The 15205-nt window shown below is 34.5% G+C and overlaps 1 protein-coding gene across 1 annotated transcript; it reads right to left on the bottom strand.

The window, feature by feature from the left end:
* Nucleotides 1–718: 718 nt before the first annotated feature.
* Nucleotides 719–6869, bottom strand: LOC111718179 (uncharacterized). The gene is made up of 6 exons (XM_023493701.1): nt 6530–6869; nt 5431–5519; nt 5284–5361; nt 4944–5042; nt 2330–2431; nt 719–1998 (listed from the first exon to the last, which is right to left on the bottom strand). The coding sequence occupies exons 1-6, from the start codon at nt 6687–6689 to the stop codon at nt 1189–1191; spliced, it is 1338 nt and encodes a 445-aa protein (XP_023349469.1). The 5' UTR covers nt 6690–6869; the 3' UTR covers nt 719–1188.
* Nucleotides 6870–15205: the final 8336 nt, after the last annotated feature.

Here is a 15205-nt window from a genome sequence, read left to right as displayed (position 1 = left end):
GAGTGGGATGGTGAGGTTAGAGAACTTTAATATATTTATAATTACTACTTCTGAATATTATGCAGAACAAGACCTACTTAAACTCTGTAAAAACAGAACAGCTCAGGTCAGTACTGGTAAGATGGTATTTAAGAAATTAAGACCAGGTATGTATGTATGTATACAGGGATGTTTCCGGGAGGGGAGGGGGGAGGAGGGCACTCAATCTCCCATGGGAACCATTGTTTTCATTCTTCCAGGGGGGGTGGGTTCAGCATCCATAGCCAACCCCCCCCCCCTCTTGTATACGCCCCTGTTCACTCCCATCTTCCTAACCTATTAATGATGCTTAACTGTGGCCATTAATTCTGTGTACCTTTTAATACAATAATTCTGAAAATTACCACACGCTGACCGGCAATAAATCTTACCTGAATCTTAAAATAGAATAGACTAACAGTGTTATTATAATGAAACAGCACCAAAAGCAAAAAAGCGTGCTCCTATGGTATACCCAAAAAAAGCATGCTCCCTATGATATACCCAAAAAAGCATGCTCCCTATGGTATACCCAAAAAAGCATGCTCCCTATGGTATACCCAAAAAAGTGTGCTCCCATGGTATACCCAAAAAAGCATGCTCCCTATGGTATACCAAAAAAAGCATGCTCCCTATGGTATACCCAAAAAAGCGTGCTCCCATGGTATACCAAAACAAGTAAAAACAAAAGCTGAAGAAAGACGTTATAAATATTTATTAAATCAAGTTTATTATTCTGTTACATTATGTTAAGTATGGATAGTGTAATTATAGGTTAGTTTCACACTACTGTAGAACTAGGGATTCATGGGTATAGACTAGCAGGTAGAGTAGAAAACAAATATGGCGGAATGCAAACATAGATACAAAAAATTAAGGACAGGAGGATATATAGGGATGTAGGCAACAAGGAGACAATGCTTGAGCAATTATTTACGCTGCATTTTAAATTTCTTAAACTGTCATCTCAGTTGTTGGCAGGAAATTAATGTAAACTAATTAATAAATAACAAACTTGGGCATTTAATCTATATCACTGTTTAACTGGGATTTAGGTTGGAAATAATTATAGATGTTAAAAGCAATCTTTTAAATAAAATTATTAATTAAATCCATTCTACAATTTACAATATCGCTATTAGAAGATTATTCACGGAGATTAGTTTCTGGTTAGGACGAGATGATATTGCAGGTTTCTCCGATAATCTGATGAATATCTTCAAGGATTACAAACTGTTCCATATTGTCTATTCTCTGGTCCGGAGTAGGTCGACTGAACAGCTGATCTATGGTTGGAACAAGATCCGTAGGAGATTCAGGGACAACCGTTCTACCCTTCTCATAATCCTCGCAATCCATGCTATCCATCCCATCCATATTTTCCATCCCATCCATTTCTATATCCCTGTTTGAGAGCGTTGAGTCTGGTGATGAAGATAGGGACCTAAAACTGAACCCTGTCGAACCCCCGGAATCTCTTCGGAGTCGGAAATCCTCAACCGGGGATACAAAATCATCAGAATTCTTCAAAACAACGTAATATTCACAGGTTTCGTTTTTGTGCGACACTGAAGGAAGCAATGTGTGCATAGACGGCAATGGAACAACTTTATCTGCACGTTCTTTACCAAAAACACTTTCTTGAATTGGCTCCAAAAAGATCAAGTTTGAAGGGTGAACAGACGCTACTGGAGTGACTTTCAGATTTTGAACCATTTGGGATTGGATAACATTTTGCTCGGGTTGTTTTGGGAGTGAGACCCCCGAGGGGCAGAGCTCAGACTCCTGTCGGTGTGTGAGGGGTAGGATATATTTAGCTTGAGCTCTTCTCTCACACTTTTTCCCTGAACCCTTGACTGTGAGGGTGACAGGGCTTATCTTGAGCTGAGGTTTTGTTGTGGGTTTAGCTGGGTTTAGGCTCCTGGTTTTTGATGCAGATTTTGTAGGTTTCAGAGGTTTCTTATGGCACACCTGGGGTTCCTAGAGTAGAATAGAATATATTCATCTTATATATTCTCCTTATTCAGTTCTTAGATTAATTTGTCAGTTTAGAGAACAAAATACTTGAAGGCACTCCGCACTCTAGCCGAGGCAAAAAAATTCAGAGAAAACATAATTTGGCAAGATAACAGTTAAACACCTCAGCTATAGTTGAAAGAAATATTTCATAGTCAAAACATTGAGTATAGATATAGGGAAAAAAAGAAATATAGAAATATTGGAGTATAGAAATATAGAAATAAAGAAATATGGAAATATAGAAATATTGAAGTATAGAAATATTGAAATAAAGAAATATAGAAGTATTTACCTGGAGTTTGTATTTTACAGGATCTATATTTCCCGTGTTAATATCCTCGAGTAGGTTCTGTAGACCGTAAATATAAGTGATTGCAGCCTTCAATGTTGTAACCTAAATAAATTATCAGATGAAAGGGCAAAACAAATTACTTTAAATTGTGAACACTTGCCTTATACTCTAATTTTAGCTTTTTATCTTTACAACTTAATGTTGAAAACCTTTGATTTCTTAATTTATGAATAAGGCTAGATCTAGTAGTTTGAGCTTGAAAGGTTTCCATCGTCAGGTTGCAAAAATTTATAGAAGGGTTAAAAAATAGGAACTTGACGCAAGTGTTTTCTGTTCGAATGTATCCTAAGTCCTAAACTGAACCTGATCTAAGAATATCTCCTAATCTAAACATAAACTAAAAATATCACCAAATCTGAACATAAACTAAGAATATCTTCTAATTTGAACATGGACTATGGTATCTCATAATCTGAACATAAACTAAAAATATCACCAAATTTGAACATAAACTTAAATTATTTCCTAATCTGAACTTAAACTTAGAATATCTCCTATTCTGAACATAAGCTAAGAATATCACGTAATCTGAACATAAACTAAAATTATCTCCTAATCTGTTCCTAAACTATGAATATCTCCTAATCTGTTTCTTAAATAAGAATATCTCCTAATTTGTTCTTAAACTAAGAATATCTCCTAATCTGTTCCTAAACAAAAATTATCCACTAATCTGTTCCTAAACTAAGAACATCTCCTAATCTGTTCCTAAACTATGAATACCTCCTAATATGTTCCTAAACTAAGAATATTTCCTAATCTGTTCCTAAACTAAGAATATCTCCTAATCTGTTCCTAAACTAAGAATATCTCCTAATAATATTCAGATGACCAATCCTACAACTACGTCATCTCTAGCAAGCTTGAGCTAGTTTCAGGTTTGGTGATGATTAATTAAAATATATAAAAATATATATACATTAGCCTGGAACCCTGTATTAGGTAATGGGTTCAAATAATTTATCTGAAATCCTCCCCGACATCAAATCTAACCCTGAGTGGGTAGGTCTGGGGGGATTAAAGTGTGGCATAAATACATAAATATTTTGATAATTTTTAAGATATTTTTAAGAAAAATATACAAAATAAAATGTATTTTTTATATTACTGTCATATCCGCAGATCTTTTCAGATCTTTTTTAAATTACCCGATTTGCCGGCTGTGCAGAAATGTGAATGTTGAATTTTATTCTACGATTGAGCGGAATAAACTAAATTGCATAAAAAATAAAACTATTCATCTTCAAAGGATGCTTGAACAATGCTTGAACAAAAATAGGTTTAAAAGAAGGAGTGAATATGTTTGTCTTTTTCACCTTTCTTGATCCTTGTTTGGGCCAATTTTTAACTTTAAATATTAAAATTGTTTAAACTTTAAAAGATTCAGAATAGATTTACATCAACTTATAAATATTGGTCTAAACTTGGTGTTCTACAGGACACACACATGTTAAACTAAATGGGAGGGTTCCTGGACTAAACTCCGAAAAGGGTGGTTTCCTATTTTAAACCTTTTAAAAGCTGAAAGATTTATGACCGAAATATCGGGGTGAGAAAGAAAAGAGATAGGGTTGCAGAAATAATGATAAGTTTAAAGAATTGAGGATATCGTTAAAATTAAAGATTATCTAATTTGTTAAAAAAGATTATTTTTTTAGTTTGACTCATCCGTCCACAAGTCTCCATGTGGACTAGGATAAACAAGTTGTAAGAAAAGTATCACCCAGAACAAAAACATGGATAATCTTCGACTAGAAGGAAAAAGTTAATCTGGCAGACATTTATATCTTGATATTGGATGTGTCTACAGCATACAAATAAACAGTGACCATTATATTCTTTAAGCCCCCGTTTCCCCTCCCCCACAGCTACGGTTTCTTTCTTCCCTCGTCCTCCCATTTGTATCTATATTACTTTGTTACTTCTTTTGATACTCAAAATGTAACTATCTTTTAAAATATCACGCTACTCTCTACCCATAACTTAGATAACATGCTAACACATCCATCCTGCTCTTTACTTCGTATCCTACCATCCTACCATCCTACCATGCTAACCCATCCATCCTTCTCCCTACTCCGTATTCTACCATCCTGCCATCTTACCGTGCTAACCCATCCATCCTTCTCCCTACTCCGTATCCTACCATCCTACCATGCTAAACTATCCATCCTTCTCTCTACTCCGTATCCTAAAAATCCTACCATGCTAACCCATCCATCCTTCTCCCTACTCCGTATCTTACAAATCCTACCATGATAACTTATCCATCCTTCTTCCTACTCCGTATCCTACCATCCTACCATGATAACTTATCCATCCTTCTCCCTACTCCGCATCTTACCATCCTACAATGCTAAACCATCAATTTTGCTCTCTATTCCGTATCCTACCATGCTAACCCATTCATCCTAGTTCCTACTCCGTATCTTTTCATCCTACCATTCTAACAATCCATCCTACTCCCTACTCATACCATCCTTCCTTCACTAAAACCGACAGTGGTAAGTCTCCCTACTTCCTACTCCTTACACTCTACTCACTTATATCCTACCTTTGTATCCTTCTCGTCCTGAAGAATAAGATTGAGGTCAGGCATAACTTCACGAAGTCTTTCAAAAGCCTCATTAACTTTAGCCATCCTTTCTCTTTCCTAAAAAAAAATAATTTTAAAAAAAAACTTGTATTTACGATGACATATCCCACAGTACCTGGCATGTACTATTAATAAAATCGATTAATCTAACATTTTTCTAGAAGTTATAAAATCAAAACATTTTCTCAAATTTAAATTCTGCGTAATTGATAAGCTAAGAAGTTCTATCTTGTCGTATGTCAAGGATAATCAAATTTAATTAAACGTTCTAATTAGATTAAAATTGGGATTTGTGTACCTTAGCATTAGCTGCCTTTCTTCTATATTTAGTCATCTTTGCTCCTTTACCCGCAGGGTCCCTTTTCTTCCGACCACTCTGCAAGAAAAATTAAATAAATAAATGTTTCCGTTACAAGGATCAATCTATTTTCGTTTAAAAAATTACCATTTTTAATTCAGTTTGAAGTCTTTTCTGTACACTTCTTGCTCTAAGAGATCTGGATTTATCAGGGATAATTGGACCTTCCTCATTATCTAAATTATCAAAATATTATCAGGGATGGTGGGACCTTCTTCATTATCTAAATTATCAAAATATTATCAGCGATGGTGGGACCTTCCTCATTATCTAAATTATCAAAATATTATCAGGTATGGTGGAACCTTCTTCATTATCTAAATTATCAAAATATTATCAGGTATGGTGGGACCTTCTTCATTATCTAAATTATCAAAATATTATCAGGGATGGTGGGACCTTCTTCATTATCTAAATTATCAAAATATTATCAGGGATGGTGGGACCTTCTTCATTATCTAAATTATCAAAATATTATCAGGGATGGTGGGACCTTCTTCATTATCTAAATTATCAAAATATTATCAGGGATGGTGGGACCTTCTTCATTATATAAATTATCAAAATATTATCAAAAATAATTAGTAATTATAATAACAATGAAAAAGTGTTTATGATATTAGAGTATAAAAATTTGATTGATGATTGTTGAAGTTCTATTTTTTTTAAAAACTATATACGATTAATCTGGACACTGTTTAATCCAAAGTTTTTAACATAAAATTGTTTCTGTAAGTTATTCCGCGAGGAGCTAATTTTCACAAGTTTTCAGTTCTAGTTATATTTTTGTAGATGATAATAATAACCGTCAATCATCATTTTGCAGAAATCAAGGTCAAGCCCTTACCAAAAATAGTCACCATAGGACGGAAATCAATAAAATTTTCTTGTACACTTTAGTATTTTATGACTTGGAATATTAGACAATCAAGAAACTCTGCAAGTTAGTTTGTAAAAATGCTCGCTTTTCATAATTCAAAATGTTTTTTGTCTCTCTGACAATTATCAAAAATAAATGTTGATTGCAAATATTCTGAAAAAAAACCTCAAGTGTTTACCAAGAATTTGTTCATTTCATTCTCATAATTTAAAGCGTTTGTCATTATGTTTAAGTAAGCATGATGTCATGTCGGGAACCCAATTACATGGGATGATGAAAAAAAGAGAATTATATAAAATTATTTACCAAAAGTCACTTTTGTATCTATTTCAGACGAATCTTGTTCCCTTGAAGTTGAGCCTGAACGAGCTGGGAGCGTTTCATCATCATTAATCTCATCATTCAGATCACCGTCATCAATATGTTTGAGGAACACTTTCATTTTAGTTGATGATTGCTGGATCATCTGATCTGTTCACGATTCTAGGCTCATTTACGCGTATTTGCTATAGCCCCTCTTCGGCCTTACTAACCATATATGGCTGGTATCCGTGGGTTGCAGGGCGCGTGGGACGGTATCCACCCCGAGCTATATACATACAATATATGCATTTTACACAAATACATACACAAGTGTCAATAGATCTACCGCCCACAGTATTTCAATGTAAATTCCTAAGATCGCAATTCCACCAAAATTCGCAAAAATTTCAATCGTTTGGTAGATTTTTATATTTGCGATAAAGGAGTTTATTTGGTTGTGTGAGGCGCAGATTACGGGTCCCTGGTACCGAGGAACCGCGACGGTACAACCTGCAGGCGTAACCACCAACCAATCAAATTATACAAAACAAGAGTCGTTAATTACACTCATTCGGTTTTCTTAGTATCTAAAAATATGAAAACAAAAAGATTTGGAGACAAATATGTTTTATCCTTGAACTCTCTGAATTGTTTAATCCTGAGGATATAAATACCTGTAATTTCTAATTGATTTCCCCTTCAGATATGAAACAGTGGTCAAAACTAGAAAACAATATTTTTCAACTCAAATTCAACTAATATTGGGTCTCTTTATCACAGGGTTATTTCAAGTGTCAGTTTACACAGCTCAGAGTTAAACAAACATATTTTCTCAAAATTTTAGTTTTTTCAAAGTTTTTATTTCAGTATGTATGCACTATTTATACAAAGCAAGAGTAGCAAGAGTAAAAGAACGATACCGTTCTTTGTTTAGTTAAAGTTTCCGTCACTGAATAAGTAAAAAGTTTAACGTTCAATATAAAAGTGGTTTCAATATCTAAATATACGGACCGGAACGATATAAAAAAGGATTCAATAAAGTTTCTTCAAAGTGATAGGATGAATTGAACGAATAGGCTGGATGGATGGGATGGATAGGATGGATAGGATGAATTGAACGAATAGGCTGGATGGATGGGATGGATGGGATGGATTCTTAGAATATTTGTTTGACGGGAATGTTTGCAAAAAGTCAAGAATTTGCATTTTGTTTGAGAAACATCTTACTTGGAAGTGTCGGATCGGGTCTAGTGGTTTAGAGAACGGAAATATGATGGATTAGGATGAAAAGAAAATGAAAAGGAAAAGAAAGAACAGGAAGATGTTAAGAAAATAACGGAGAAAGAAATGAGAGATTTTATAAAAGGAAAATGTATGATTGGGGTCGCTACTTTATGAATTGTTAAGAGAGATGGATATTTAAGATATTATTTAGTCTCTTGGTTTTAGTTCTAGTTCTAGCACCAGCTCCAGCTATTGTATGAATAGTAGAGGGAGATGGATATTTAAGATATTGTTTAGTCTCTTGGTTTTAGTTCTAGTTCTAGCACCAGTTCCAGCTATTGTTTGAATAGTAGAGGGAGATGGATAGTTAAGATATTGTTTAGTCTCTTGGTTTTAGTTCTAGTTCTAGCACCAGTTCGAGCTATTGTTTGAATAGTAGAGGGAGATGGATAGTTAAGATATTGTTAATCTCTTGGTTTTAGTTCTAGTTCTAGCACCAGTTCCAGCTATTATAGGAATAGTAGGGGGAGATGGATAGTTAAGATTTTGTTAATCTCTTGGTTTTAGTTCTAGTTCTAGCACCAGCTCCAGCTATTATATGAATAGTAGAGAGAGATGGATAGTAATCTCCTGGTTTTAGTTCTAGTTCTAGCTCCAGCTCCAGCTATTGTATGAATAGTAGAGGGAGATGGATAGTTAAGATATTATTTAATCTCCTGGTTTTAGTTCTAGTTCTAGCACCAGTTCCAGCTTCAGCTCCAGCTATTGTATGAATAGTAGACAGAGATTGATAGTAAAGATATTGTTTAATCTCCTGGTTTTAGTTCAAGTTCTAGCACCAGTTCCAGCTTCAGCTCCAGCTATTGTATGAATAGTAGACAGAGATGGATAGTTAAGATATTGTTTAATCTCCTGGTTTTAGTTCTAGTTCTAGCACCAACTCCAGCTATTGTATGAATAGTAGAGGGAGATGGATAGTTAAGATGTTGTTTAATCTCCTGGTTTTAGTTCTAGTTCTAGCACCAACTCCAGCTATTGTTTGAATAGTAGAGGGAGATGGATAGTTAAGATATTGTTAATCTCTTGGTTTAAGTTCTAGTTCTAGCACCAGCTCCAGCTATTGTATGAATAATAGAGGGAGATGGATAGTTAAGATATTGTTTAATCTCCTGGTTTTTGTTCTAGTTCTAGCTCCAGCTTCGGCGCGCTCCTGTATGAATTTTAGAGAGAGACGGATAGTTAAGATATGGTTTAATCTCCTGGTTTTTGTTCTAGTTCTAGTTTCAACTCCAGCTCCTGTACGAATAGTAAAGAGAGACGTATAGTTAAGATATTTTTTAATCTAATAGTTCTAGTTCTAGTTCTAGCACCAGCTCCTGAATGAATTGTAAAGAGTGGCGGATAGTTAAGATTTTGTTTAATATCCTGGTTCTAGTTCTAGCATCAGCTCCTGAATGAATTGTAAAGAGAGACGGATAGTTAAGATATTGTTTATTCGCCTGGTTCTAGTTCTAGCTCCAGCTCTAGCTACTGGTATTCCTACCTACTGGGTGATGAATGAACCCAACCACACAACATTAAACATCAAAATTATTATACAAGCAAACTGTGCTCATCCATTCTAATCCTCCCTTCTTCAATACCCTCNTTCCACAGATAATCTCAAACCTATCTCCTTTCTCTTGCATTCTTGCAAAATTCTTTCTTCATCTTTCTATCTCTTCTTTTTTCTTTCTACTTCCGTTTCCATTTCTTTTTTCATTGTTGATTCTTTTTTCAGGTTATTTCCCCATTCCTCTTCAGATATATTTTAGATAATAAAACAGATATTTGAGGGTAAAATCATTCACAAAGAAAATTGTATTTTAAAAGAGACAGATTACAAATCATACAGGATATACATTATACATAATCATTTTACAGAAAGCAAAATGTAAAATCCGTAACAAAATAATAATGATAGCTGTATACATTTTTTTACCAGGGCATACGTAAAACTTTTATGATAAAATCATTGAAAACATTATCTATTACTGCAGGATAGACAGGTAGGATAGACAGATTGTAGGATAGACAGATTGTAGATTAGGTAGATTATGAAATAGACAACTAGATTGAAGGATAGACAGATAGATAGAAAGATTGCAGAATATACAGATAGACAATGATAGACAAGACAGATTGTTGAATAGACAGATAGAAATATGTGTTTAGACAAGTTGATTATATATAATCCATGGTTCACACCATCTTCTGCACTCAACACTCACCAGCTCTCATCTATACTCGGAGAAAAAAAATGAAAACTGCATATTTACTACACGCATGAAATGTCAGTCATCTCTTCTGTGCAATTGAAGAGGGATAAGAATGAAATTTTTCGATTTTGAATGTTCACGGTACAAGCATAATTTTAAAAAAAAAATATCGAATCAATTCATCTCACAAGCTAAAAGTACAAATGATGCTGTAGCTTAAAAATTGATTGGTTTGAATATATTAGTCATTTCAAGCAATTTGTGAAAATAGTCAGTTTCTACAAATTTGAAAAGTGATATGAGGCCAAAAAGAAAGGTTAATCAAAAATCGGCGGGAAAAAAAAAATAGCAAACCTCTAAGTGAAAATTCCTTTGAATTTGATAGAAATTGTTAAGTTTCCTTGCCACATAAATGGCTATAAATACAGATAAAACATATCTTTAACATAAAAACTTACATAATGTAAGGTACCTAAACCTCCATTTAGAAGATAAACCAACTGCCAGGCTTTTAGATATATCCTGTATATCCTGTTATCTGATGAATCCAGCGTGTAAACCCTACTCCCAGTTCGCATAGTATACCCTGATACACAACCAGACTACATATATAAACACACAATCAACTAACTGATAGAGTTCCAGGGTGGGGGTAGGAATAGGGGGCCAAATAGATTGAGGAATATATCTTTAAACTAAGGCGCAAAATTCATGGTCTATTAAGATCCAGACTAATGTACAATTCAGTTTTCCTTTAAATTTGTTCTCATGAGGCCTCAACAATTCATAAACACATCTTCTGGATCCTGGATCCTTTAAATCCCATTTAAACCTTTATTACTTTTTGTTTAATTGAAAAATTGAGTAGAATTTTTTTCAGCGCATGTTATATTTGTGTGGAGAGTAATGATCCCTGAAACCTGGTCTTAGAATGATGTCATGGTTTCCATCCACACAGATATACTTCTCAGCATCTAGAAACTAGGAGGAGCATGGTTTCCATACACACAGATATACTTCTCAGCATCTAGAAACTAGGAGGAGCTTGGTTTCCATCCACACAGATATACTTCTCAGCATCTAGAAACATGGAGGAGCATGGTTTCCATCCACAAAGATATACTTCTCTGCATCTAGAAACTAGGAGGAGCTTGGTTTCAATCCACACAGATATACTTTTCAGCATCTAGAAACTAGGAGGAGTATGGTTTCCATCCACACGGATATACATCTCAGCATCTAGAAACTAGGAGGAGCTTGGTTTCCATCCACACAGATATACTTCTCAGCATCTAGAAACTAGGAGGAGCTTGGTTTCCATCCACACAGATATACTTCTCAGCATCTAGAAACTAGGAGGAGCTTGGTTTCCATCCACACAGATATACTTCTCAGCATCTAGAAACTAGGAAGAGCATGGTTTCCATACACACAGATACTCAGCATCTAGAAACTAGGAGGAGCATGGTTTTCATCTACACAGTTATACTTCTCAGCATCTAGAAACTAGAAGGAGCATGGTTTTCATCCACACAGATATACTTCTCAGCATCTAGAAACTAGGAGGAGCATGGTTTCTATACACACAGATATACTTCTCATCTTCTAGAAACTAGGAGGAGCATGGTTTTCATCCACACAGATATACTTCTCAGCATCTAGAAACAAGAGGGAACACTGTTTCCATCCACACAGATATACTTCTAAGTATCTAGAAACTAGGAGGAGCATGGTTTCCATCCACACAGATATACTTCTAAGTATCTAGAAACTAGGAGGAGCATGGTTTCCATTCACACAGACAATCAGCATCTAGAAACTAGAAAGAGCATAGTGGGGAGGGGGGGGGGGCTAGTTTGTTCTGAAAAGTAAAATAATCTGTTCTCTACTAATCCTACTCCTGTGAACTCAGGCCTGGGATACAAGGCTTGACATGGGACAGTGTATACATTCATTTTATCCCATTACAGGGTGTCTTCAACAAGTTTTCTTCATGTAACTGTCACATTTATTATTAGGACACCCTGTTTAATGGAGATGCGATGGAGAATTGGGGGGAGAGAGGAATAAGAAAGGGGGGGGAGGGATGGAGCAGGAAGGGAAAGGGGAATACAGGGGGGTGATGGAAGGGTGAGGAGGAATGAGGAGGGGGGTGGAAGGGAAAGGGGAATGAGGGGGGTATAAATTCCTTTTTAACAAATCTTTTTCTTTGTTGTGCAATCATCAATTTCTATTGATAAAATAAAAATTAGAGTTATCTGATGGAAATACAAATCGATAACTAAACTTTTAACATCAAGTTTATAAACTGTTAAAACAGCTGATTTTTTCATGGTTTCTCCATGCAAGGTTTTGGCGTACTTACACAGTGAATTTAACAGATCGGTCTTAATCTCAGCAAACTGTGACTTTCGATCACATTTTGACTTATTAAACATAAATTTTTCTCTTTTTACTTTTTTGTCGGTATAAGAAGTTTAAAGATTGGTTGGTCCAGGGCCCGTACAGTATGTCAGTAAGGGTATTTCACGGGTATTTAGAAAATCGACATAAATGTACGTTTGTATGTAATTTTGTACAATATACGTACATTGGGCAGGTTTTATTGTACAATGTACAGAAAAGATAATTGGGCTTATGAACAATGTACAATTGTACATGGCGCTTGTAAAAATCTTTGTACAGTAACGAACATGAGACAGGTGTAAACAGTTGAGACAGTACAATGTACCCTGTCCATTTATTTGTTCTGTAAAGCTAATTAGACTGTTTGTTTAAATATTGAGCGAACAGCAAGGTTTTGAAGAACACAAAAGATTTACATGAAAAGATCTTTTTTAAAAAGCTTTTGCTTTCAGATCTCTGAAACGTGGAACATTTTAGGACTTGGCTGACAACCAGTCATTTGTCAAATATTATATTGTGCTCGTTCAGGGGTAATAGAACGCGCTTATTTGTGTGCTTAACAGAGTCTGTTTTAGATCTTTCCGCGCGTTTGTTTATCTTCGTGCATTCTTAATAGTTTTTTGTTCTTCGCTCAATTAAAAAATAGCGTTTTTTCTGTGGTATCATTGTAGAAATGTGCGCGATTTTCTCAAATACATCTAGAGTTGATCATTGCTATTGAGCTATATAATTAAAAAAATAAAGCTAAAAGTTCATAAAATTACAAAATAATGATGTCTTTATGAAATTTGTATGATATTTGTTCTTTTTTGTCCAAGAAAACTATGTAGAACTGAGTAAATGGCAAGATACCAAATTTTTGGATTTCATTCTAAAAAATCCAATACAGATGTAGTTGCACATTAACCCCCCCCCCCTCCCTACATCCTAGTTGCACCTAGTGTATATGTGGGTATGTATGTATATATGAGGGATGGGGGGACACCGCATCCTAATGGATTATTTACAAACCATTAAACCTGGAAACCATGAAATCATTCTATATAAGAATATATCAATAGATGCGCGAAACAGACACCATCACACACACACATACAACACTCACACACATACTGTTGTGTTTAGATTGACCGCCAGAGCAGCTGTTGACCCTTTATAGAGATAAAAGAACCATCGTACGGAGAATCATTCAGCTTATCTCTTTTTAATCTGAAAATATATTTAATAATAATAATAATTTTATCGAAAATTTAAGGGAGAAAATAGCGTCAGTGATTTATATTTTTAATCATCAGTGTTTTTTAGATAAAACATGAACTAATAAAAGATTAAATTAAAATGTATTTGAAATTTGATATTGTTTTCATGTTTTTAGTTAATGTTCGATTTGAACGTATTCTGGAATTTTGTTTCTTAAGATGATCTATTTTTGTGTTTATAGTATTGAAGGCTCTGTGTTGTGTGTAATTTTATTTTGTTTGATTTGTGTTTAATTGTGTACGTACTGCGTAGTGTTTGTTTTCTTTTATTATAAGTTGTGTTAGGGGTTTGTGTGAAGAGTGTGCGTTTGGTTAGTTGAAATATGTGTTTGTGTGTGTTGAGTGTGTGTTTGTTTTGTTGAAAGATGTGTGTTTGCGTGTGAAGAGTGTGCGTTTGGTTAGTTGAAAGATGTGTTTCTTTGTGCAGAGTGTGTGTTTGTTTTGTTGAAAGATGTGTGTGTGTGTAGAGTGTGTTTGAGTGTGTAGGGTGTGTGTTTGTTTGTTGAAAGATGTGTGTTTGTGTGCGAAGAGTGTGCGTTTGGTTAGTTGAAAGATGTGAGTGTTTGTGCAGAGTGTGTGTTTGTTTTGTTGAAAGATGTGTGTGTGTGTAGGGGGTGTTTGTGTGTGTAGAGTGTGTGTTTGTTTTGTTGAAAGATGTGTGTGTAGAGTGTGTGTTTGTTATGTTGAAAGATGTGTGTATAGAACATATTATATTGTAGTGAATACAAAGCAAGGCGACACAAGGCAACTACCTCAGAATTGGAGACATTTACAACACAATGAGCCATTTTTCATTTCAACATTTACTACACAAAATTTACCTAATAATTTTTATTAATAATCATGGAAAATTATTTCTTTTCCCACTATTTACGGAATTTTTATTTTGAATCTTTTAATGATAAAAAGCTTAAAAAGGGGTTGTAGAGTAACTTTTTCAAAAGTAAAAACCAATCTAATGAAAGTTGATATTTTGAAGAAAAAAAGGTTTATACTTTAGAAACTTGGTATTTTTAGCTCCAAAAAAGTAACAACATTGAAATTATCGAGCTCTCAGCGTTGAGAGTAGACAACGGTAGAATTTTAAACCATTCCATCCTCTATGTCAAGGGAATTAGGAGACAAAAATAATTCTCAAAATAAATAGAAAATATCTAATTTAGACCTTTCTCCTAAAGGCAAAACTGAGAGGAGCCGACAACAATGTATCCGGGCAACAATTGTAGAAAGGGGGTTTAACTTAGTCCACGTAGTTCAACTACCAGTTCCTGTCTACAAGGCGTGCTAATACAATAATTGTGCACAGTACGATTATTTATAAACCTGAACAATTCAAAATATTCAAGATTAATAAATCTTGATTTATACTTTATAAACTAATAATATTTATGATCTTAACATTTATTGTATTTATTTTATTTGGTTATTGACAATTTAGAAATATGTATTCTTTTATGATACTTTTTATTATACTTTTAAACCTAATGAATACTCCCCTCCATCATATAGTTTTATTTAATACCCCCCCCCCC

Source organism: Eurytemora carolleeae, unplaced genomic scaffold (assembly GCF_000591075.1).
Source record: "Eurytemora carolleeae unplaced genomic scaffold, Eaff_2.0 scaffold13, whole genome shotgun sequence".
NCBI lineage: Eukaryota > Metazoa > Arthropoda > Copepoda > Calanoida > Temoridae > Eurytemora > Eurytemora carolleeae.
This window is presented reverse-complemented; position numbering and strand designations above follow the sequence as displayed.

Bases quoted from the DNA above. Each gene is read 5' to 3' on its own strand.
- LOC111718179 (XM_023493701.1), bottom strand. From the start codon at position 6,689: ATGATCCAGCAATCATCAACTAAAATGAAAGTGTTCCTCAAACATATT. The intron at 5,043-5,283 runs GTACACAAATCC...ATTTTTTTTTAG, and splicing joins GAAAGGCAGCTAATGCTAAG to GAAAGAGAAAGGATGGCTAA. The intron at 1,999-2,329 runs GTAAATACTTCT...ATTCTACTCTAG, and splicing joins CTGTAAAATACAAACTCCAG to GAACCCCAGGTGTGCCATAA.